Here is a 25,854-nt window from a genome sequence, read left to right as displayed (position 1 = left end):
AAATATGAAATTGTTTGATCGATACTTTACGAGAAGTCTATCAGTGCAGCCATCTATCGAAAAAATAATGGATTTCTTTTTCCCCAAACTTATATATATATATAAGTTGGCAAAGGTTTACTCTTTCTGCAAGTTTGTATCTTTTTAAAATATCTACAAAATATTTAGATAAGAAATGTTGGGTAAGAGTTTGCATAAAATAAAATCAAAATACTGTCAGAGATACGAAATATTGAGAAGAATCTAAAGAATTTTCGTATATATATATTTTAAAAAAATTTTTCCTTAAAAAAAAAAAATAGCAGTAACATGACTAAATAATTACAGAGTATTAAGCAAATCTATATCGTTTTCGGAACTTTGATATTATTACATATTATATCGAGATCCCGGTGATAATTAAAAAAAAAAAAAAAAAAAAATGAAAATTTTAAACAGATATTGTTTCTAATGTGTCGATCAAGCATCGCCTTAACCTCAACAATAGTGTTGCCTTGTCTATTACCTTTCATAGAGCCAAACAAAATTTTAAGTTACTTAACATAATTTGAATTTTCTTTATACATTTAAACGTCAAAAGGCATATGTATGCTTAGTATGTATCCTGGATAAGGGTAAAAATGTTGTTAGGATGTAAAATGATTGAAGTAAAGCATTAAGCATATGAGTTAAACAATGCTTTTAGGAAAGTGAAGGAAAGTTAAGTTGTTGAAGACTTATTTCGCTCTGTTTGGCTGTCAATTGTTCTTGTTCTTTTTTTCCATAGATGACCAGCTTTTCAAAAAGGATTATAGGTAGTTAACGGAGCGAAGAGGAAATAATATTTATGTATATGAGCAACTATCGAACGAACGTATAAGCAAGATGAGGAAGCCAAGTAGTCCTATTAAAGGATTTGATTGGTGAACAAAATTTCTTTCATCTTTGCACAATAAGTTGTTGTAAGGATATTTGTACATAAGTACGGCATCAGTTATGTTAATTCGATGTGCAAATAGAGTGGCGAGGGTGATTCATCTTTCTTCTCTGCACGCAGTTGGGAGCCTTTAAGCAAAATCTGAAACTCCACCCTACACATGCAAACTGCCGGGACATAAAGCTTTATGAATAGTACGGATATCGCCTACAGTCACAAGGATTTGCCGCACAAAACCAAAGCCTTTGAGTGCTTTCTTCGAAATTTCGAACAAGTGTCATGTCCAATGGACGGCACTCTGTACTCTTATGTCTAGCACGGCAAGGCCAGAAAAGAAGACAAACTAAAGGAAACTGAAAACAAGGAAGTTGCACAACATTTTGTTCGGTGCATTGGGCATGAAACACGTTAAAAATTGTCCAATTTCAATGGTGGCAGGAATACTTGGTCATAAACTATATGAAATATAAACGGCCAGGCAACGTATTCTTAGTACGAATTTTCCCTTTACATTCATATTTAAATGGCCATCGTGTTCTTGAACAACAAATCCGACAAAGATGTAAATGGCACCACCAAAGGCATAAACACAAAGACATATAAAGGTTATGATTAAGAAAAAAGTTTATTCCTGGTTTAAAACATGGTTATTGCTCTCTACAAAATTTGAAATATATTTGGAATAAGAAAATCTTGTAGCAAAAACCATTTCAATGTTAAGAAATTGTTTGAGCATAGAAATGGAAAAAGGCCGAGATAAACTTTACTTAAAGTAAAAACTCTTTTCTTTATGTATATCAGTAAAATCTTGGTAAACTTACTCAAAAAATTTGGTTATTTGACCGGGAATATGATATGCTTTTTATTTGTGAAATAATTATAATGGATAATAATGTGAAAAATAATATGAAAAATGTACACACAATGCCAACATTAAAGAAAAAAAGCATACTTGATAGGCGTGAAATTCGTCAGAAATTTGGCGAAAACATTGAAAGTTCTTGCATGCGGGTTGCTATTGAAAATCGGCTAAATCGGTCGAAGGACACGCCTGCAGTACCATGTAAACTGAGAACACCTCTGTTCTTCAAATGAAGCAAAAAAAACCCCGATTTTTCTCTTTATTCATAAACTATAGAAAATAAACGTACAAGAATGTGCATGTATGTGCTATGTTCTAGTATCTGTACAAAGATGGGTAAAATTGACGACCGCCTGCCCAATGTCTCAAAATTTAATTTCTTTCTCGGAAAAGAAGCCGTAAAGCATATAAATTCTTGACGAGATGCAAGTTCAGATTGTGCCTAAGCACGCCCGTCGGTTCGTTTGTTCTTCTGAAAATGACGTGGCGTCTATGGCACACTTTCTTGCATTAGCAAAAAAAGAAGAAATTTGCAAAAGAGTTCGAAAATGGCCCAAACAGGTCAAACAGGTCTACAACGGCCACACGCCTATGCAACCAAAACTGGGGCCGCGGTTGTTTTCTTTGTCTTTTACTTATAAACTACATACTACTACATGCACATAGACGGTGTAAATTACCGCAAAATTATTTCACCACAAAGTCGAAAATCAGCCACGTCCAACCAATACTATGAAGTAAGTAAAATTAATATTTTTTTCTTTTTTTTAATTGTTTCACAAGATAACGATGATGAGTATAAAAGGTTTTGAACTGAATAGAATTTTCTCACTTGTCTATAATACTTTCTCAATTCTATTATAAAATCGGCGAATATTTTTTCACTGACCTGGTACAATATTTTGTAAAAGTAGTCGCACTGCTATATGAATTACATTTAAAGAAATAATCACAAGTATATAAAAATAATCACGTTTTTAGAAATTTTTAGTATAAGCTATTTGTTAATATGGTAATGAGGCAGAAAAGCGCAATAATTATGCTTTCACCTAATAACTCGTTATTTATTTCAATTTAATGGACCCCTATAATCTCTTCAACTTGATTTAGAAAATGCGCAAACAATTTGATAGTAAAGGGAACACAATGTTTAATTCGCATGTTTCAATGTCCAGCAATTGGTTATGTATGTGTTTAATTCGCATGTTTCAATGTCCAGCAATTGGTTATGTATGTGTTTTTGGTTAATAAATTTTTAAAATACAAAGAGAAAAGTGTTCATCTATTTAGTTCATTTATCCTAGGATTACATTAAGAATTTTCAATATTGCGAATTAAATAAATTTAAGTTTAAAGGTAACAAGTGGTAGTAACGTGAACGTATTGATGTGAAGTGTGGTGACCATCAACTTTTACAGTTTCGACGAATTCATTCACTGAATAATTCAAATGATTTTTCAGTCTTACTTGACTTTCAATAAACGACAAGACCTACTCTATTAAATCGATTAAGCCTACGCGTACATTGTGTACGGCTTCTGATAGGTTTCTCCATTTAATAAACTTAACATACCCTTTCTGGTATAAGTATAAAAATTCAAATGAATAACTAAACATTTTTGATCAATTTCATGTAAACCATATAGACGGCATGATATAAATAATAATTGGAAAATAAAAAAAACGAAAAGAAAAACAGAATAAGTAAGAAAATTACGTACGGCCTTGGCCGAATCTTTTATACCATCACCATCTTCATCTTAAAAAAGAAAAAATGAAAAAAAAAAAAATTTCAATATTCTGTACTCGATATTAGTAGGCGTGTCACGTTTTATCCATTTTATTTTTTTTTATCTCTATATCTTTGGTGCCTTGTGAGTAAAGGAGAAAAGGATTCAATTTTCTGACTTTCGAAAACAAAGCCGTTTTGCTTTACCATAGCTATACCCTTTGGACGATTTCATCTTTCTTTAATTTGTGTACAAGAACTTTTTTGCCGTATTTGCAACCCATATCTTAATTTTTGGGTAACGGAAAAATGTTTACCATAAAAGCATGCACGGACAGACAGACGAGCTTGGCCAAATCTGCTCACAATTTAATACTGATCAAGAATATATGTGCACCTTAGAGGGTTGCTGAAGTGTCCTTCAAAATGTTGCAGACGCTATAACAAAATGAATATACCATCAATCACTGGCTGTTACCTATAAAAAATGTAAATAAAGCTTATGGGTATTTTATATAGATTTTTGTTGGTATTATTTACCCTTATTGCATAACATTATGCAAACATCAAATAATTTTGCAAATATCTTTGATTAGTTTAGGAATTATAGGGGCTCGGATTGAATTGAATTTTTTTACAAAATTTAGATATGGTAGACTAACTAAAGAGGCATAACATAAGCGTGTTATAATATTAAAATTGATTTTTTGTAATAAAATTTGTTTGTTTGAAAGTAATTTTTGTTTTTACTCGAGTTTTTATACCTCTTTGTAGCTTCGAGCATAATTACTACTGCTATTAAGAGACGCTTTGGCTCAGAATATCAGAATTAATGTGCCACGCAATCGATGATGAAAGGATCAATAAGAAATTGTCTGAGATATTTTTAAGAACGCCTTTGAATTAGATTAAGGTCGTGTAAAATGTAAAAGTAATTCATCTTTAATCGTAGGTAACGAAATAGAAATTAGTTGAGTCATCTAAATAACCTGAGAGAGTTGACAGTGCAACATTAGTCGAGATTTCATCTAAATGCCAAAAGTTAGGTACAAAAAAGTTACGAACATTTTGTTCCCGGTTGTTATGGAAATTTCAACCGCGTTTCTAAATCAAATTGAAAATAAAAACCTATGGGATATATAGTATTTTTAAGACAATTATATAGAAGACAGCAAGACAAAAACATCCTTTACTATCTTTATTCGGTCGTAGATATATCCTCAGAATGTAAACTTGTGGTGTTTCAAAGTGAACATGGCTTGCTAAGCGTCTATTTTCAGAAAAAGAATTTTCCTTATCCGCCCTTTGGTATGCTTACAGCGGCAAATACACATGCGATACGACGTTATGTTTATAGACAGTTTGAAAAGCATAGTCAAGTTTAATATCCGGCGCGTTAGATCAAACTTTAATTATGAGGCTTGGCGATCGTATGCTCGATTGATGAAGGCGCAACACTTATCGGTTAGTCATACTAAAACGTATCAATTCTGTTTCCACATCTTTCTTCGTGACCATAGCCGTGTTCCCATATGGTTAGCGAATTTCAGTGTTTTCGTTATTTTAATTCTTCCTCTGTCTTCCTATTATTAATTAACTTATTCTCCCCACCTTTATTATGCGTATCCTCTCTTCATACTATCTACGTTAATTAATTCGTCGAATTGCATTTACTCGGCAGTACGGATTTATTTCTTTGTCTAACAATGTTTATGATATTATGTTAATGTAAAATTGTCATTTTCATCTACATTTCGCCTTAATCTCTTGTAGCAGCCGCAATCCTGATATATGGGTTTTCGACTTTACACAATGTATATAAATAAAAGTGTAAAATTCTTCAAAGTATTCATAAATATGAGAAAATCATTGGCATCTACTTATGTGTATTGCCTTGAGGTTAGAGATTATGTCTTGGCTTATCACGGTAGCAATAGGAGGTAGAATAGGATGGGTTCTTCATTAAAAATATAATCTGCACACTTTCGTGTTGTATATCTTCCGGACAATCTAGTGCTATTTTAATTCTTTGCTCATTTTAAACATATATTTATGATGGAAATTAATATTTATTTTGTAATAAAATTCTTGCCTTAGAATGATGCGATGTTTGCTATCATTAATTGCACCTAAAGCTGCCTGTAATTAATTCAAAATCAATATCATTATTAATGTTGCTGCATTATATTTATGTTTTAGAACAAGATTTTCTACGCATTATAAGTTGGACAACACGTTCGTCGATCTAGTTTTATTTATTAATTGCTTTGTGTTTTTGCAAGTTGTTGTGAAAAGCTTGCAAGAATAATTTATTTGAAAAACTTGTACTAACATTCATTTCCGCGTCATATTACGTGATTCCCCATTGCAAAAGACACGTTGGCTTATTGCTGCGTAGGGTAATAAATGCACAGATTGGCACGTGTCATTATTTCAAACAAAACGCTGCAAAAGCCTGCACGCTTCCGGAGGAAGGTCGATGTGAAAATCCGAAAAAACATGGCTTTGGACCAACTATCGCAGACAATTTAGTATTGAAGGTTATTGCCGATAGTTTGGTAGAGAATCTGCAAACATAATCATCTATACCTTCTACTGGGCTTGGCGCTAAAACGTTGCACTGTCAATATACCTTTTGAGTTCGAAAAGGCCTTGATAAAGTTGCTGCGTGACGAACGAAAGATAAGTTCATTATTGTAATTAATATGAACACTTTATTAGATTTGTCATATGGTTGCAACGTCCAGAGATGCGCTTTCAATATACTAAATACATACAATTCATACGGAATGAATTTACTTATGTCAGCTCGTTTTCTTGCTATTGCTATTATGGTGTTGAAATTTTGTCTAGAAGAAATCTTAGGCTTATCACATTCATTAAATGAAATTCAAATGCTGGCTTGATCGGTCCTTGTCTCTAGAAACGGTCAGCAAAACATCTTCAGAATGTTGTATTCTTCTAAATCTTGAGGCCTAAAAAATATCTTAAAACAAGCGAATTAAATCCGCAAAAAGGGTTGGCCACAATAAAAAACACACTCATACACATACGTATATACTACATTAGCGAGAGAGTTCTGACACATTTTATGTAAAGCATTTGAATCTAAAGATGATTGATGTGCTCTTAAGCAGTCGAATGGTGGATGGCAAGTCCCTTTGCAATAGTGAAGTGGTCAGGCGTGGGCTAGCCTCAAAACATGAACCGCAAAGTGTCATTATCGTCCCGATAAGTTTTTACAAGTAATCGGATGCGTTGCTGCCTTCCTGGAGCTCATGAAAAATGCAATGTCTTAAGTGCACTTTATCTACTGCACTTTATTTACTCTGACTGATGAAAGATATTGAAAGCACTTCTCCTATGTTAATATGGTTTATTGTTGCCCAATCATTGATTGGGGGCTTGCCAAGTCGTATAGATATACATAATTTTCATGTAAACTTCAATCGCTGCGATACCGAGCGGATGTATCTTCCCTATTTTAATGTGTATGTACATGCATATGAAAGGTATATGTATGAAAGTATCTATGTGCATAGAATATATATATTAAAAATTCGATTCAACACGAATGTAAATGCTTTCCTAACAAACTTTCTAAAATAAATGTTTATGTATTGTGAATATTGTCATGCATTAAGATAATCATCTTAACCGATGTTTATAGCGATTGTTTTGTGATTGCTATCAATGCATTGCACTGCACTCTGCACTTCAATGAACGTTTATTTTAGTAAACGGAAAACTATTGTAATTTTGTTTCAAAAATTCCAACTATCCTTATCTCTTTCACAATTTTATGATCACTCGGTACGATAAGCGTACAATAGTAGATATTTCGAAAAGTTATAATGGATAGGAAATTTCATTTACATGAATTTCATTCGACATATATAAAGGAGTTACATTCAAGTTGGCAGAAAAGATTGGAAATATCAGATTTCGAATTGAAATTTTTGAACTCAAAGCTCTGCTTCTCAATTGCTGCTCACTTTGCCCTCCAATGTGCGTTTCCATGACTTGTTGTGCAGCAAATCTTTTCATCTTAATAATAGAGGTATAGATCACAATGAAGTATCTCAGATTGCTGGAAGATAAGTACACTTTGTTAAATTAAAAATGCAACTGATTCTTAGAACCGGAATAGCTAACAAGGATAAGTGAGAAGAGAAAATCTTTACATTATACTTGATAAATAAATCATTTCCAATAGCTAATGCTTGCCTTAACGAGATACTTAACATAAGTACTGCTTTATATAATATGCATAAATTTACAAAGATATATACATATAAACATACTTAAAATTTGTAAAGACTTATTTAAAATAAATTTTTAAATCTGTTTGAAAAATTATTTTTCTTTTTATCTTAAATATAAATTTTATATAATTTTTTGTGTGTTTTTTATTTTATTTGAAAATTTTTTTCGATTTTCTAATATCGTTTATAAGAATATATTATTTAAAAACAAAAAGCAGAATGAATAGAAAATATAACAGTACACATACAAGCAAATATCTGTATAATTTAATAAAATATTTAAAGTTATTTAATCTCTTTGGCTAGTTCGTCGTCGTTCTTTGTGTGTGGGACGTTATGCAGATAATTAAATAACTTTACGCAGTTATATATATATATATATACTACATACACACATTAAGTATGCAAGCATGCATATGTGTATGCATGTATAAGTATTTGTGGTAGTTTTTGTAAATTAATATACCATATATTTGAAGTTATACATTGTAACCACACATATGCAAATACACACACACACGTACATACATACAAACCGATTCATATTTACAAAATAGATTTTAAATAAACAAACATTTAAATTCTGCATTAAATAAAATAAAGTAAAGCAAAGTATTTAACAAAAAAAAAAAAAAAAATAAGAAAAAATTATAAAAAAAGCAGTCAGTACAAAGAGTTTGTTCGTAGGCAACCTACAACATACAAACAAACGCATATCGGATACATGTAAACATTTAAGTTGTATTAAGTGAAACTGAACACAATTTTTTATAAGAGAAGGAAAATTTATTTAAATTTTATTTAGCGTAAAATTTTATTTAACTAAACAAAAATGAAAATATATCGGAAAAGAATGCAAAAAAAGCTTGTGTACGAATATGAGGTTACTTTAAATGCTATGACTTATGATAAGCATTATTTTGTTAATGTGATATCCTGACTATCTTTTCTAAAACATTTATTCTAATCGTTAAGACTGAGAACTAGGAGTTTTGGTTTTCTTCTTAGAAAAGTTTGCAAGATGAAGAATGTTGAAAATATAGGGAAGTGTCCATTGGTCAACTAATTTTCATATCCCATTGATACGAGTGATCCGCTATCATATCTTAAAGTATGTGTATCAATGTATAAAAAAAAGAAAGAAGGAATTATTACATAACGTTTTCATGCTTGTTTCTAAAATGAAAATAATCTTGATTTGTTCGACCATCAAAAGCTCTTGTCAGTTTGTTTGAAACACATACTCATATGCGCAAACAGTATACAAACTGCTTTAGAAGCAAGTTCAAGAAAAAAAAGAGGACGTTCTGTTTTATGCCAAAATGCCTTTCGTTCCGTTTATTGATTGCTTTCATTGATGGTCTGAGACTTTTAAAGAAGAAAGATAGAAAATCGATTGCGCCTAATGGCAAATTTTTCAGAACTTCTATCTCAGACCTTTGCAAAATTGATAAAATATTTTCGTGAAGAAAGGCATTTCTCTCTCCACACATTTCTCTCTCCATTACACTCCATTTTCTATTGCAATTTCATGTGCTACACAAGAATTTTTTAATTTTTCCAACTGTGAACGTTTCAAAAGAGGGATAGATGGACGGACAGATTGGCCGAGGGATGGGCAAAACAGTTAAGTCTATATAACTTTGAACCTTAGCATGATATAAAATATATACATATATATTTTTTTATATAGTTTCGGACAAGTAGTTCAGGCCTTGGTTGGCTATAAATGGAACCATCCTTCGATAGTCGATACAAAAAGTTTACATAGGAAATTGTTAAGTAACACTTACTACGTTATGAATCATCGAAATCATGGATCGGTCTCTTTTATTTTTATATTAAAGACTCATCTATTTATTGAAACAAATATTCTACAAACTATTTCTATATTTGTTAAGATATTAAGATAAGATAAGTTAGTTGATAAAATTTTTTTAGAATCTTTCTGAAACCAAAAACAAATAATAGTGCATGCAAAAAAAATCCGTTTTTTTTTTTTTTATATTCCTACAGAGGGCAATTTTCTATCTGAATTAAAAAATTAACAAAATTCTTGCTATGCAATACCTAGAGAAGAAGAATTTTTGAAAATGCTCACTAAAAAAAGAAAATTTAGGTAAAAATTGTTTGATTAAAAAAAAATAAAAATAAAATTAACTATGAAATTAGCGAAAGTACACCCCTTTCATAGCAAAAGTTAAAATCGAAAATTGAAAACGCAGGAAAAGCATCCAAAAAACATGATTAAAGTTTTAAATAATTGTCAATAGTGACCTCACTCGAGAAATTAAGTTTTAGGGACCATTTAAAAGGACAAAGAAACTATTGAAGTTTCAAAGAAGATGACAAATTTGATCGTGATTCGCATTCGTAGACTTTATGAAAAACTTATTAGACATTCCCAAGTGTAAATCTGGTAAGAATGATAAGTGCTTTGCTGGAGATCAAAAATTTGATCGCTTAAAATCTGAAAGCTATATAAAGCGTTTTTTTGGCCCTATTAACGTTTCAGGTAAAGATAAAATTTTCAAAATCCCTCTTTGAGATGGAGATCTGAAATAACTGTAAAATAGAAAAAAAATTAAATGATATGAAAACTTTTAAATATACTTGTTAATATGTATGGCAATGCATCGACATCAAGCTGGGCAGATATATTTTATAAAAAAAAGCAAAATGTGAACACAAAGACTTAGTTAAGCGGGATTAGGTAGAACAGCTCAGCAGTGAGGATATTCGTAAGAGTAGTTAAGGCTAAATTGCAATCATCATCCAATCAAAACCTGTCAGTTCTGCCAGGCGCTTCGTTTATTGGTACATTTTTAAAGCTCCACAAGATCTTCTGTGTTCGCTTGAATCGACTACAAGTTTCAAACACAGAACTTTTCATTGGTTTGCTTTCCATGTGCTGGGAGTTATGTATGTTACTATCACTAGATTATTCCGTTAATTGTTCAATTTTTGTTGTGCTCCCTTGTATTTTGTCTAGAAAATTGTATGTACTATCTACTTTGTTTCGTCGAATTATGCTTTGCACCACTTGTGTTACAGGGATATATGAACATTGTGCGGAAGTGTGCAGCATTGAAAAGTACTTGACATAAATTCGTCTTTTATTACACTGACCGATCTGTCTGTCTGTCCCTCTTGTTTTCTCAAACTACCAGCCGCAAATTTTAGATATTGTGATGAGATACGCGGACCACTTCCCTCATGACGCCTGATTGTGAAAAGTCGTTATATAACTTATATAACTATAAGGTGAGTATTTATTGGTGGCTTATAGTGTTTAGTGTAGGTAGAGTATTTATTGGTGGCTTATAATGTTTTTCTCTATTTTACTCAATTTTCCTTCATTTTCTTTAAAGTTAATTATTTATGTAATGAAATTTAATGAAAAAATGATAAAAATGAATGTTTTCATCAATAAACAAACAACTTAAGGGAAAATTTAAATAGAGAAACAAAAAGAAGAGAGAGACTTTACAAAATGAAATAAATACTCATGAAATACTTTAAAAAAAAAATTCCTTTATTTTATATTAATACTGTTTTTATTATGTGTTTTTGTTAAATATAATTTAAATTTTTGTTTTTATTTAGTTTAATACCTAAACTATATTTTGATTTAGTCAATAATAGTTTTACTTTAAATCGATATTTTATTAATTCTTGTTAGTTAGCGTTTTAATATTGATATATTAAATTTTCTATATGTCATAATAAATGAAATAAAAATTAAATGAATAACTTAATAATGCAGACGTAAACTTACGTATAAATAATAATGATTAAGCCATAAACTAAACGATGAGATATACTATTAGCTCATATACGATTATTGCATATTTATATAGCGGGAGAAATACAGGTAAACCTACTAAAATGCATAAACCACTTAAATAACAATTTCTAACTAATTCATTTAATTGTTTGTTTACTAAATATTTTAAAAGCATTTTATCAGGTTTAACTGCTTTTAATTTTTTTCTCTCTTTTCTTTTTTTTTTTTTATTTTAATAATAAAAAACTTTTTTGGGGATATTAAATAAAACCAAAACACTTTAAAAAAAAAAAAAAAAAAAAAAAAAAAAAAAAAAAGAAACAAGAAAAAAATAATCAAGGTCGATTTAAATGGTTTTTTAATTTTTAATATTGAATATTCTCCGCTCTTTTTACACCCACCACCACTAAAGGCATAGTAATTTTTTTAATGTAAATAAATTTCATTCGCTTCACTATCTCCGTTGTTCCCTTCCTTTACTACCGTGGTTAAATGCCTTCACATGTAACAGTAGAAAAAGTATTTTATAACATTTGTATCAGACACGCCTATTTGCTTTTGCATAGCCAAGTTTTTCTACATGCGGAACTAATGGATCAAAAGGATTAAAAATTTGTGAAAGCAATATTGAACTCTGCTAAGAGTTTGCTATTTAGACAGGCAGAAGCTTTCAAAAGCTTATAAATTGTTTTTGTCAAACAAGTTCTAAATTGTCCCCGAAAGGCCCCCGACCTTTGAATATTTCCTAAAAAAGGCAATAAAATGAAAGGACTCTTTAGTGTTAGCGATTGTTCCGAGTAAATGAAATAAACATTTACAAAGAGTATTAAAGCTTCGACGAAAACTGCGAAGAAGCATAAGAGTCGTAATTATTCCTAGACAGACTAGAGTAACAGCACAACCGCCAGGTTGAAGAAAGTGTTTATGGGCTACGGTGTTGAATCTTCGCTATACATTTGCCGGGGGTGCTTCATCCCATTGTTGTCGAAGAGGCAGAAAATGGTGCTATATATAGGTGGCTGCGTGTATATTGATCAGCGATATCTATTGATGAAAACGATAAAATAATGCCTAGTATCAAGGTACACAACGGTCAAATTCGATGATTTTGCTCCTTCTCTGCATAAAACAAAAGTACAGACGCGAATCATGGAACACTTAAACTTTCGTTGTCGGCATTTATTACTTTTGTTGTTTGGTTTGAAGAAATCTTTTGCCGAAGTCCGTCAAACACTTTTAAAAACTTTTATAGATGCGCCTGGAGGAGCAAAAAAGTTTGAAGGCATTGTATTGCAAGACTTATTAAACGAAAATACAACGCAAGTGCTCAAAGAACTTTCGAGCAGCCTAGCAGCTGATGGGTCAACTGTTTCTAAAAGGGAAAATGCCTGCCATACGTGTTGACCGAAAATACTATTTCGTATCTTTGCAACATCGCGGTTTCGTCGCTTGCCAGGCAACAAAAGAGAAGTTTTCTGCGGCGTATTGTGGCAGCCGTTGAAAAGTGCAACTACTACGACAATCCCAAGTGCAACAAATTATGGGTAAGCTCAACAGATATTATGAAAATGAGAAATGTCACATAAAGCCATGCAAGTGGTTATTAGACTCTTACGAGCAGATAAAGACGTTCGAATTAAGCAAACTTGAAGAGGGCATAGAAAACTCGCTGACATTGTGATGGACATTGATATAAGGAAATTTCAATGTTTCAGTTTAAATAGTGGTGGGTGTAGAGAATTCGTTTTAAAACCGAATAAAATTTAATGATTTCTTTTTCATTTACTAAATACTAACAACGTATGAGTTGATTGATGATGTGTTAAATGATTTATTAAATATTTTTGTTTTCTCATTTAATGTCTATATTTTTTAATTATTTAAAATGGAATTTCGTTTTAACTAATTGTTATGTTAAGCTGCTGTTAGTGAGGGATTTGATATTTTATTATTTTTCACATTTACTCAATGTTTGCAATACTTGAAATTTATTTGGCCTTTGTTTACTTGGGGGTTATGTATGTTGAGTTTGATATTCTTCTTTTTCTTCTTCTACTACGGATGATAGTATGTAAGTAAAAACAATATAGTGTATGTGTGAAATAATGGAACAATGGCTAAATAAACTCAAGTATTGTTTATTTTTAACCAGATTTATATTACACCAACATATTGTTATTGTATTCGTTGGAAATAAAGGGAAGAAAAAATTTGTAGCTTAAAAACAACAAAAAAAAAAAATAATAATAAATTTTGCGTAATATACTGGCTATAATTTTAAGATGAATGAATCTTTAGATTTTTTTTTTTTTTGTTTTTATTTAGAGATCTATTATTTAGAGATTCTTTTTTTATTAATTTTTATTTAAAAATGAATTTGATCGAGTTTTATGACGATTTTTCGTTTTAATTAATTTTTTTTCTTTTTTTTTTTTACAATGTTAGGCCCACATAAACGGCAAGCTGACCATGTACACTCCCACTTGAGACCACTGCGTGTAAACTACTCTTATTGAAATATTTAAATAATTTTGTAATTGTTATTATTATTATTATTATTTTTTTTTAAATAGAATTGGGAAAATGTATAAAATGAAAAGTTATAAAAAAAAGAAAATAAATTAAAATTTTACTTAACCATTAATCTTCTAATGGTTTAATGAAGTAATTAAAAATTTCTAATATTTGTAATTTTTAATGCGAGTGGATTTTTATTTAATAAATGTTTTTTATATTTTTGTTGTTTGTTTTTTTTTTTTGTTCTTTAGTTTAAAGCAAACATAATATTTTTGATAAACTTAAAAAGTTTTCAAAAGTATTTACAAGCATAATAATTATTTACAATTTTCTGAATTTAAAGTAACTCATCAGAGGTGCATATTGAGGAGCAACCCAAATTTAATATTTAAAAAAAATTAAAATTCAAATCAAAAATTCAAACACAATTTTCTTTTCATTTTCATTATTTTTACGGTTATTAGCTTACCTTGTTTTGGCTTTGTTTTTAAAAAATTTTTATATAATTCTTTTCTTTTAAGCTAAATTTTTTTTAAAATTTTAAATTTTTATATGAAAAAATTTTAATTGAAATACCTAAATATTATATATTAATGTATAGATATTTAATGCTTAAAGAATAAATCTTAATAAGAGTTATGATTATTAAAAATAAATTGAATTTTCAAACTTACCTATTGTACATAAGCACATCGGGTTTCCATAATTTATTTGGTGTTATACGCAAATCCTTGACACCACCATATTCGGAATCATTCCATTGTAAATTGTAATCGTTCCATTCCTATGTTTATTTTATTATCAAAAAAAAAAAAAAAAACATATATAGCAATTAAAAAATATACTCGGAAGATCAGAAGAATAAATTATTGATTTCCCATAAGATAATAGTAGAAAAATATAAAAAAAATCTCTTGTCAAAATAATGTATCATCCATTCCTTGCACGTTATGTCTCTAAGTCAATGGCATATTGACAAGTTATTCGATATTTGGTAGCGAAAAGGTTTTTCAATTTTTATAATTTTTTTCTAATGCGACTACAAATTGACGTGGAAGAGCATGATTTTGATATAACAAAAAATCAAATATGGGTTTTTTTCAATTGATTTTTATATCCCACACCACTTATCCTGCAAGTGTGTATTAAGTTGATCCGGATGTATGTAATACTCAGAAAGACTTGAGATAGATCTATCTTCCAATTATACTAATCCACTAAACTGTCTGTCTCTCTGTCCGTTTTGTATTCTTGTGTTCAACTTATGGGTCTTAATTTTTGAGATATTTTGATAAAATTTGATACACTGATGTGTTTCGGCCCAAGGACAAACGCTATTGCAAACGGTTCGGAACGGAGCACTTTTTCGGTCACCTCCCTTATAATGTCTTGTTTTGAAAAGTTCTTATATGAATAACTGTAGGATGGAGCAGAGCACTTAATTGCGGACCGAGATCAATTATGGTGTTTTCCCTTGTTTTTAAAATCAATTTTTGGATCTCATATTTACTAGATTTTAAATTGCATTTTCAAGAAATTCTTTTGTTTGTTTTCCTGGTTGCAAAAAAGTTTCCTGCAACCATTTTGGTAATAGAAATCAAGCAAAAAAAAAAGAAAAAGAATTATTTAGCGAGTGTTGCCACATCCTTGCCTTATTTTTCATAAACCTAAAAGTATATTTTTGAGACTAAGCTTTCTTAAGTAGACCATGGAAAATTAATAAAATTTTTTATTTTTTTTGTTAATGTAAAATTAAGGGCAAGACGTGGTTTTTGGGGAATTAGATGAGATGTTCTTCAAGTCAGATCTTGATTAATTTGCATATAAGGGAAGTATACAATAGCTGTTGGCTCATGAAATCTAGATGTGTTAATGGTTTGTATACAATATTTGTACGGCTGTGGTACATATTCATTAAATGAATGAAATTGAACGGAATATTTTAATTAATATTTTAAGTTTTATACATCACGAGCTTGGAGCATATCCTCTACCAAATGTATAAGTGTATTGAAGTTTTACGTCCATTTGATTTTTCATAAGCAATGGATGAGTCTTTGTAAATAAATTTAATGTATTTCCCCGACTGTTTGCTTTAGCCAACGAGTATTAATGAAATATGAATTAATTTTAATGAAGATTCAATTAAATCTTTCCAATGATTCAATCTTCGCATTGTCAATATTGTGCTCATTATTGCTTAGTGCAATTTAATTATAATTAAATATTTCGCACATAAAAGTCTAATTATCATTATGTAAATTATTATCTGCGCACTCTGACAAGAGATTCTTTTTAATTAAATTAATTTGCAACATATTTAGGTGTATATGTGTTTATATATCATATGTACGTTTAATATGTGTTGTGTTGTGAATGAAATGGCGACACAGTTTTTTTTATTATTATTATAATTTTTTTTTTTTTTTTTTATTTTTTTTTTATATTTTTCTCAACGCTACACATAATTAAATATAACTCTTAATGAATTAAACGCACGTCTTCACACTCCTCTAGTTAAATAATCACACAAACTGACACTAACTATATATGTTAAGAAATCGTTAGAAAAATGCATGCATAAATAAAATTTTAATAAAAGTAATGCATAATAAGATAATTTAAAAACAAACATTTTTTCAATATTCGCCTCAAGTTCTCCTAATCATTTCGTTGCAATGTGTAAAAAAAAATTCTTATGACACTTTAAGGTGTTTAGTGCCGAAAGTTTTCTGTTTTCTGTTTCTCTTCTACCCTTTCTTTTTTTTTAAAAAACCTTTTCTACTTTTTTTTTTTTTTGTTTTAGTTTGCTCGTTTGCGTTTATTGTTTTAGTTGTGTTGTTTTGTATAGTTTGTTCGTTAGTTTGTTGATATTTTACAAATTGTTTACATTTCTCGTTTTTTTGTTTACAATTCTCTTCTTGCTTGTGTTTGTGGTTACTGTGGTTGGATGTTGTGAAAAAAAAGTTTCCAAAAAAACAATTGTTGTTCTTTTTCTTGCGGTTATAGATAAGGAACTTGCTTAGAAGTTGTACCCAAATAGTAAAAAAAAGTTTTTTTTTATAACAAGGTTTGGATGTTGTATTGTACATACTTTCAAAAAAAAAAAAAAAAAAAGAAAGGAGAAAATTTATATATATTTCCCATATATATGTATTTTTAATTAATTACAAAAGGAATTGTATTTCAAAAGAATAAAATAATCATATTTTAATAGACTTCATATGGACAACAAGAAGGTAGTCATATGCGACTTGTATCCACTACAGGTCATAACATGTATTTTAAAATGAAATTTGGTACGATTTGTCAGTAAAAAACGAATAAGTAAACGACAGCATTTTATTCATTCTATACAAGTTTCTGAGCTCATTTTCAGCGGAAACGTAAATGAATTGTATCGTAATCCACACTGCTATGAATTATGAGCATACGTTTCCTTCTCTGTTACGTTAGCGTGCTTATTGACCTTTTTGCATTTTCCCCAGCGACGGGGTTACTTTCCTTGAAGAGTCTTTAAAGGCTTCGGGAATCGCCTGCGTGCAAACTTCCAGACCGCTTGGTTAACTACAAAGGAGGTCCAGGATATAACCTCATGATTATGGAGGGAATTAAAGACAGCGTAGAGTGATAAGGTGCCTGGCGTATGTTGGGTTGATTACTTCGCCTTGTACAATAAATCCAAGGGCGAGAGTAGTAGGGTGGTTTTCTTGGAAGTGTGGACAATCCGAATGCAAGTGTGAACATAATGAACATAATGATACGCGTAATATCGATCATTATAAAGCATTATCTAATAAGACTTTGGAATCCACTTGGATCGGGTTGCTCGTTCATTCAATGTATCACATGTATCTGCTTAAGTGGGTAGGGGTGTCTGCATCTTTTACATTTTTCGATTGATGCTTGCCGGATTCCTCGGGTGAAAGCTTGCTTGCCATGTAAGAAAGTTCGTTGGAAGCTGGTATATTCGATCGCAATTTGAACTCGACAGGTTTAACCGGCATGTGAGACCTGAGCACTTGAATGCAGACCTTCGGGGAGTACTTATGGTGGCTGTGGCATTCCCAAGTGCGGGGGCATTAGATAAATAGAGGCGCTTGATATATCTCGCCCCGCCTAGGGAGGAAGCTTTGGATCATATCCAAACTTTCAGTTCCTGTACGTCAATCTAGGACTAGGCCATCTTTGCTGCAAGCATGAGGGTTCCCAATTCAATCAATTAATTGCCTATGGTTATAGGGAATCCGTTTGATTGAGGCCTCACACCATGCGTAGACATTAAAAATTGGCATAATCTGAGCCTTTGTATTTTAAATGATGGTCTCTGAACTAACTAAGGGTGTGTTTGTCGATTTTTCATTTTAATTTTGGCGCCAGCAATCGAATAAGAGTTTTCAGGCAGACCGACAAATAGATGGACCGAGTCCGATTGATTCAGGACACGTACGGAGATATTTATGCACTTTTTAATAATGCATTCTTTTAACATTCAACTTTAAAGACATAATTTAGGAAAAATGGAAAAGAGGAAAATTTTTTGGTTTTCGAATTTAATCTGTAGAAACCAAGATGTCTGATATCCTTTAAGTAAAATTGACTGTTCCGGTTTTGACGAAGACTTAAGGGTTTGATACTATCTCTCTGCATAACAACAATACTTGCAGCCACATATATGAACACTTGCGGAGCATTACGCGTTGCAACATTAAGATAAATAAACATAAAAATGTATTTATTTACAGTCGGTTTATTATTTACGATTGAATGCTTGCAAAGAAGTGTGGAGGAAAAATCGCTGAACTTATGCACCGTCTATAGACAGCCACTGTCACTTTATACGCATTTCAAAGTATACTTCATTATAAAGCATCATTTCGCCTCATGGAAGTAACGGCATGTGTAGATCAACAGTGTTAACCGTGTTTATCGACTGCACGCTTTTACTTTGAATTTATTCAAGTAAATTAAATTAAATTATGTATAAGTTTTGTAATTTTTGGTTATCGGGAAATTTTTTCTAAGACATGCAAGTAGATTTTTTTTTTGGTTCTTACTTCAGTACGTAGTTACTTCAGCGAACAATTAATAATGAAAAATTCTTAATGAAAAAAGTTAATCATGTGTGGGTGGAGATGCACAGAGATGCATGATGGTTTCAAATGTAGTTGAGCATGTCTATGCTAGAATGCACAACAAGGAAGGAAATCTGTGTAAGTATGTGTGTGTGTGTGGCTATGTTTTCGTCTGAAACTGTCAGTGTGAAATGGCAGTAGATAATTGTTTCAATACACATTGTTGGCCATAAACGTTTCAATATAATAAATTTTAATTTCCTCGTAGCGGTTTAAAACATTATATAACTTTTTCTCTTTTGCATATTTATCATACCCTACACGGCATTTGGGACAGATTATTGCATAGGCAGTATAGAAAACTCTAAATGAGACAGACATATGTTTCAATATACTGATCGATTCAGAATTATTTTCAAATTTACTTTAAGTCTGTCCGGTCGTCTGGTTACATTTTTTTGGGTTATAATTTCCGAGATAGTTTGATCAAATTCTGTATACTGACTGATATGTATTGGTCGAAAGGCGATTTTTTTTGAAAATGGATCATATCAGATTAATATTACGATCACCTGTCATATAATGATCTATTTTGATAAAGTCGTTATGTGGAAAAAAAAATTTTACTTCTTTAACATTGGAGTTTTCGGAAAAATAGTGAAGAGGTATCGATTTATCTTTTGAACCCTCTTGAAGTTGCGTAGATGGGAACCATTGTATGATCCCCTTTCTGTATATGTATTTTCTAATGGTGAAGTACACCTTTACACATTGGTGATGAAGTCCAAGTTTTGCCCTCTTAAATTTAATGCGATAAACCTTCGTTGAAGCGTTCAGGTAACTTCCTCCCATAAGAGGTTCTCATGAAAAGTGAGCCTTTCTATGGCAACGATCTATAAGTAACGGCAGCGTATTTAATAGGCGCTCTTGCCAAAGTGTTGAGTATGTTTAAAGGTATTTTAAATTATTGTCATTGTGTAGGTAAAATGATAAATGTTTCCCTAATGACGTTATAAAATATTTAAACAATTTTTATTATAAATTTTTGATAATTTCAACCGCTTGTTGAAGTATCTGCCAATATGTCAATAAATATGTTATTATGTACTCAGCAAGCACTGGAGTACATGAATAATTCAGTTTAATATCAGTCAAACTGACAATCTCGAAACAAATATGCCACAATAACAAGAATGAGGACTTGTCAAAACAATACATTTACATATGTATGCATTTGTAATAGCGAGTTGTGTTTATAAATACATGTGTTATACATATATACATATATATATGTTGCGTTCGATAAAAATTCAGTAAATTCTCTAGTGTTCGTTGTAAAGGAAAAAAGAATAAAAACAGAAACTTCGAGTTAGGCTTAGTCGAATCTTTAACACCCTCTAGATCCTTTTCGTATTGACATTTTCGCTTGATGTGGGCAATATTTATACCAAATGTTGTACTAATCAATTTAATGATGGGATCATTATTTTTTACTGCGAGTCCTTTTTAAATTTGATTTGTTTAAGGGATTATAAAAAGGCCAAGTTACATGCTACTCTTTCAGTTTTCGTTCCCTTAGCTTATGAAAAGCTCGAAACAGATTGAAAGGACGAATGGAAATCGTTTAATCGACTCAGAAAATCAAGCTGATCAAGAATATATACTACTACGGTCTGATGGATGTTAGCTTATGAAAAGCTCGAAACAGATTGAAAGGACGAATGGAAATCGTTTAATCGACTCAGAAAATCAAGCTGATCAAGAATATATACTACTACGGTCTGATGGATGTAAAAATGTTGACTAAATCACATATGTGTGTGTGTGCGTATGTACGTGTATTAAGTATTTTTTTATTTTTCAAAAAATGCGGTACAAGATGATGCTTATTAGCCAGCTTTTTCCTTTTTTCTGGTGAAATACGTGTCCAATGTGACAAACACAACTAGTCTTTTAATGCTATATACGAAAGGAGGATATATTCTTGCTTCGTTATAAGAATTAAAGCGCCCTTCAGAAAATATGACGTCGACCAGAACAAGTGTTTACCAGCGAAAAAGGTGAGAAGAGTGTGGAAGCGCGTGAGGAGGATTGCGGTAGAAAGTATGCCTTATTGTGCCGTTTCACTTATTACAGCCGCTTTTCAATCCAGTTTCATTAGTTGCTGCTGTAAGGTGGCCTAACTGGTCATTCATACATACAGATTGTGCTATGCTTCCGGTTTGTCGAATCATTCAGATTGTTTCGAAATGTTGTCACAATGCTTCGAGAAGTAAAATGATTCTTTTAGCATATGGCATTTTGTTGGGAACATAAAGTAGGGAAAAAATATATTGTCAGTGAATAACTTTGGTATAAAGCCTAAATCCACGATAAGATATAGCAATGGTTATGTCTTAAAACACAGTGTCTCACACACTGTTCTTTTAACAGAAGTGGCCTAAAAGGTCTTCTATTTTAAATGGGCCTGTAAATAGATTCATTGGGAACTTTTTTCTGAAGAATATATTGGGCAATTTCAATGCAATTATCAAGTAAGGGTTATAGAAAAATTTGGACAAAGCCAGCCAAATTCTATTTGAATATAGGCACAGAACAAAACATTTACGCCACAGTTTAGATATAGGCAAGAACAATTAAAATCACTTTATACCTGCAGTCTTATCAAGAATGTCTAAAAATACAAAAGTAAGGAAGCGTCTATACCCTTGTCCATGAGGACGTTGATTTTTTTCTCTCATCATTGAAATGAAAGTAATTGTTGACACAGAGAGATAAGACATGTATGAAATGCGGCTGGCTTAACCCTATGTCGACTATGCGTCTACATTGTACATTTAATATAAATTTCTACGTCGACTATTTGTCGACATGTTAGTGGAAGGAAAATAAAAAGAAAAATTGCGAGTGCCAAAGGTCATTTATTCATAAAAAATTGAAATATTATCTAAACAACATATTTTGTATACTTTTGCAAATTTGAAATTGATTAGTTTTTAAAAACAAAAACGCAGCGCAGCATTTGTAAAGGCTGCAAAATGTCGATGTTGGTTAATTTGGGCTCTCAGAAGCCAATGAGGCAAAATGCAACATCCGTTTTTGCTTACAGGACTCTTTTAAAGTACGGGCGCTACTAAGTATGAATCAGGAGTTCATTTAAGTACCGATTTAAGGGTCGGCTTCTGGGTCGATTTCATCCAGTTCAAGCAATAGAAATTTAAAAGAGAAAAATAAAACTTTGCGTATAGGTATTAAATATTGGTTCATAGATTAGGTTTGCAATAAATAATGTTAATGAATGTTTAAATAGCTTTTCCCAAATTAAATTATGGCAGGTAGTAAACTAAAATTCAGTAAAAATATTAATCAGAATTTTGGATACGTATATGGACCTCATTCGGTTTATTAGAGCGATTTTTCTTTTTCTCTATCCTTTTCTCATATCGCACTTCCCTTTTGTGCGCTATGGACATCGATATGATTGTATGAGGTATTTTGAGGAATATTTAATCCATGTTTTATGTTTAAATGTATGATTTTAAATGAATGCTTCTTTTCATTCGTAATCGGACGTGCACGGAAAAACTTTAATTAAATAGAATTGTTTGTGCACTTTCGAAAGCTCTAGTAGTCAGTCATCAAACAGCTATTGCAGGTATTGATGATGAATTTTATTTTAATCTTTATTTATAGTGCGGAAACATAAATTAACATGACGTATAAATAAATTAAATAAATAAAAATATTTATAATTATGTATTGAACTTATGCGAGCACATACGCAGCATTAAAGCAGCAAGCATTTGGTATTGTAACTTTAAATAAAAAGGCATTTGTATAGATTAACGTATGATGTAATATACTTTTCGCTGGCACTTGATTGCGTGAATGCTATGTATGTATGCGTGTGCTCTAAATGTGGGTAGAACATGATTTTTCATTACTAAATACTTAATTAAACCAACAAATTATAGTAAATAATTTATATTTGAACTCATGCAAAGCCTTTTAAAATATTTTTCCGGTTTGTTTTTTTTTTTTTAACTGCTTTATTATAGGTTAAATAAATAATACGTGCTATGGCATTATAAAATAACAATTTACTCTTAAATAAGAGTCTACTATTGCATTTAAGTTTGAGAAAAACAAAGAAAGGAAGAGAAATCATTAAACAAAAAAAAAAAAAAAAAAGGAAAAAATAGTTTCAAATAAATGCAAATTGTGGGGAGTGAGTATAAAAAAAACAAAAAAAAAAAAAATATAAAAATTATATACGGCATGGACCGAATATTTTAATGCCCACCACATTATCGAGTACGACGTCTGATGGCAAAATAGACCTAATTTGCATTGAGCTCATTAAGTAAGAAATAACATAATTAAATTTCAGTTCCCGCTTTTTATATCTTACGCCACTACGTGGCATAAGTTTAATTGAGTTTATGCGGATGTGTGCAAGGACCAGAATGGCTTGAGATAGACCCACTTTTCATTATAATGATTCGTTAGAATCATTTTCTGAATCGATGTAATCTCGTCTGTCCGTCTGTCCATTTTATCATCCTGTGTTCAATCTACAGGCTTCAATTATTAAGATATTTGAATGAAATTTGGTTCATTGACGTGTTTTTGCCCAGAGACGAACTGACTGTTAAAAATGTTTCGGATCGGGTCACTTTTTCCATCACTCCTTATATACCAACTTATTTTAGTTAGTCGTTATGTGAGTAACTTTAAGATGGTAAGGGATACTTAATAGAGGGTCGTGTCCCACTGTGGTGATTTTACTTGTTGTATTGGGATTCGTGGACGTTGCAAAAACAGAGGATGAACAGAACCATAAATATGAACATAGTCAGACAGATACATAGACAGACACATTTATGTCTGGCATGCGGAAAATGCGAGCGGACAAATAAACCCATCGGTTAATCGACGAGTCTGGCTATATAAATGCACAGGCAGGGGGGCAGGAGGTATTTGCATACTTCAGTGGTCGGCATGATTAGTTGAAAAATTTTACTTGTTTCTAAAAATGAATTTTTATCACATGTGTTTATTCAAAGAGCTTAAAGCGAGAGAATATTGTAGGTTGTAAACAAAATTTCTGAAGATGGACTTTAGTATAAAATTATAGTCTTGACAGAAGAGAGAAAATTAAGGTTAATTTAGAAGAAGCATACATATGAAAGTTCATTAAAGAGCTTTGGAAACTATTTTGAGAGGGCTATGTTAAAAGAGCTTGAAAAAAAAAAAAATGCAAAAGCATTAGAGGTATTGTAAGTAGATTAAAAAAGACTAAGTTTAAAAGTTGTAAAAAGGATTTTAGCCAGAAATATAAAAAGCTAATGTATCTTTAATAAGGATTTGATTATCGTAAGAGAGAAAGAGAGAAAAAATTATGTGCATTTTTTTTTTTTTTAATTTCCGTAAAATTTTCTTTACTTTGCTGTTGTACTTTTTTAATGCTTGTGTATATAAACAAAACTTACCAACGAAAGCCATAGATTTGTTATAAGTAGTTGATTTTTCTCGTCCTAAACATTGTACATATACATAACAATAATGATAACAAAAAAATATATAAAGTGGTGTGTGTGTGTGTGAGTGTGTGAAGTATTTTATTTAATTTATTTTTTTTACATTGTGTATAATAAAAAGCAAAAAATATGATTTAAAAAAATGAAATAAATGTGTTTAATAATCATAATAATAAAAAAGAAAAAAAAAAAACAAAGTGGAAAACAGAGAGCAAACACAACGAATATTTTTATTTGGCCATTATTTTAAAATCATTTTATATTTTGAAAATATTTTTAGATATATCTTTTATGATGATTTTGTTATAGATTAAGTTTAATATTCTTGCAACACTTATTTAAAATGCTATAAGGAATCTTCTTTGTTTAAAAATAATTTCAAAATTAATTAATTGTGATTTCGGAATTTTTCCTAGTTTAAAACTCCGTATAGCATCATTTTCTATTGTTTATAAGAGAAACAAAAAAATTTATAAAATAACTTTTATATTCCATTAATAAGTGTTCGTTTTTTTTTTTTTTTCTTTATAAAAAATCTCTATTAATTTTGAAACAACAAAAGTGTTTTGCACAATAGATTTATTATTTATAACTTCGTTGTAACTTAGTTAGATTTGATTTATTCACAAAATTATTAAACCTTCTGCAGCTTATCCTGATGGCAGCTACCAGTCAGATTGCATTGGAATGATATACATTTTAAAACAAAGTAAATTTCACGACTTACAAGTTTTCAAGGAATATGTAACATTCTTCCGCACAACAAAAGTTTATAGCCATAAAGCTGAAGCAGTGGAAAATTTTACAATTATTCTAATAAGTTCGCATATCGAGGTGAACTTGCGAAAATTGCAACTCCTCAAGCTTATCTTACACAATTCTTTGTTACACTTCTTCATGGCTAATCTGGTTATTTTTATTTATCAACGGAAATCACCTTCAATAGCAGCAAAGCAAATCCTTAACATATAGTTTAGGCATTTGTACTTCAAGTAAAAACACTAGAGTGGGCTACGGGCCATCTGAAATATCTTGCACTCCTGTATAGTTACTGATATAACGACTTCTTAAGACAAGGCGTTATAAAGAAAGTGATCAAAAAAGTGGCTCGACCCGAACCATTTGCAGCAGAGTTCGCCCTAGGAGAAGAATATGGACAGACG

At 30.8% G+C, this 25,854-nt stretch overlaps 1 protein-coding gene and 1 long non-coding RNA gene across 8 annotated transcripts in view; one reads left to right on the top strand and one right to left on the bottom strand.

Moving 5' to 3' along the window:
* Positions 1-25,854, bottom strand: part of LOC119634189 (neuronal acetylcholine receptor subunit alpha-7) — a 293,482-nt gene that overhangs the window by 45,293 nt on the left and 222,335 nt on the right. For 4 of the 7 annotated variants that reach the window (XM_038028209.1, XM_038028208.1, XM_038028211.1 and 1 more), the window contains 2 exons: positions 24,644-24,688; positions 14,751-14,860 (listed from right to left, as the gene is read on the bottom strand). In XM_038028209.1, the coding sequence (XP_037884137.1) occupies positions 14,751-14,860; positions 24,644-24,688 (155 nt within the window). The remainder of the gene's footprint in view (positions 1-14,750; positions 14,861-24,643; positions 24,689-25,854) is intronic. The other 3 variants (XM_038028215.1, XM_038028212.1, XM_038028214.1) reach the window with 1 other exon arrangement.
* The window catches only part of LOC119634193, a 223,050-nt gene that overhangs the window by 67,003 nt on the left and 130,193 nt on the right, over positions 1-25,854 (top strand). The gene's annotated exons all lie outside the window — the stretch shown is intronic.

The sequence above is a fragment of the Glossina fuscipes genome, unplaced genomic scaffold (assembly GCF_014805625.2).
Source record: "Glossina fuscipes isolate IAEA_lab_2018 unplaced genomic scaffold, Yale_Gfus_2 2, whole genome shotgun sequence".
Taxonomy (NCBI): domain Eukaryota; kingdom Metazoa; phylum Arthropoda; class Insecta; order Diptera; family Glossinidae; genus Glossina; species Glossina fuscipes.
The sequence above is the reverse complement of the archived record's forward strand: the minus strand, read 5'-3'. Positions and strand labels throughout refer to the sequence as shown.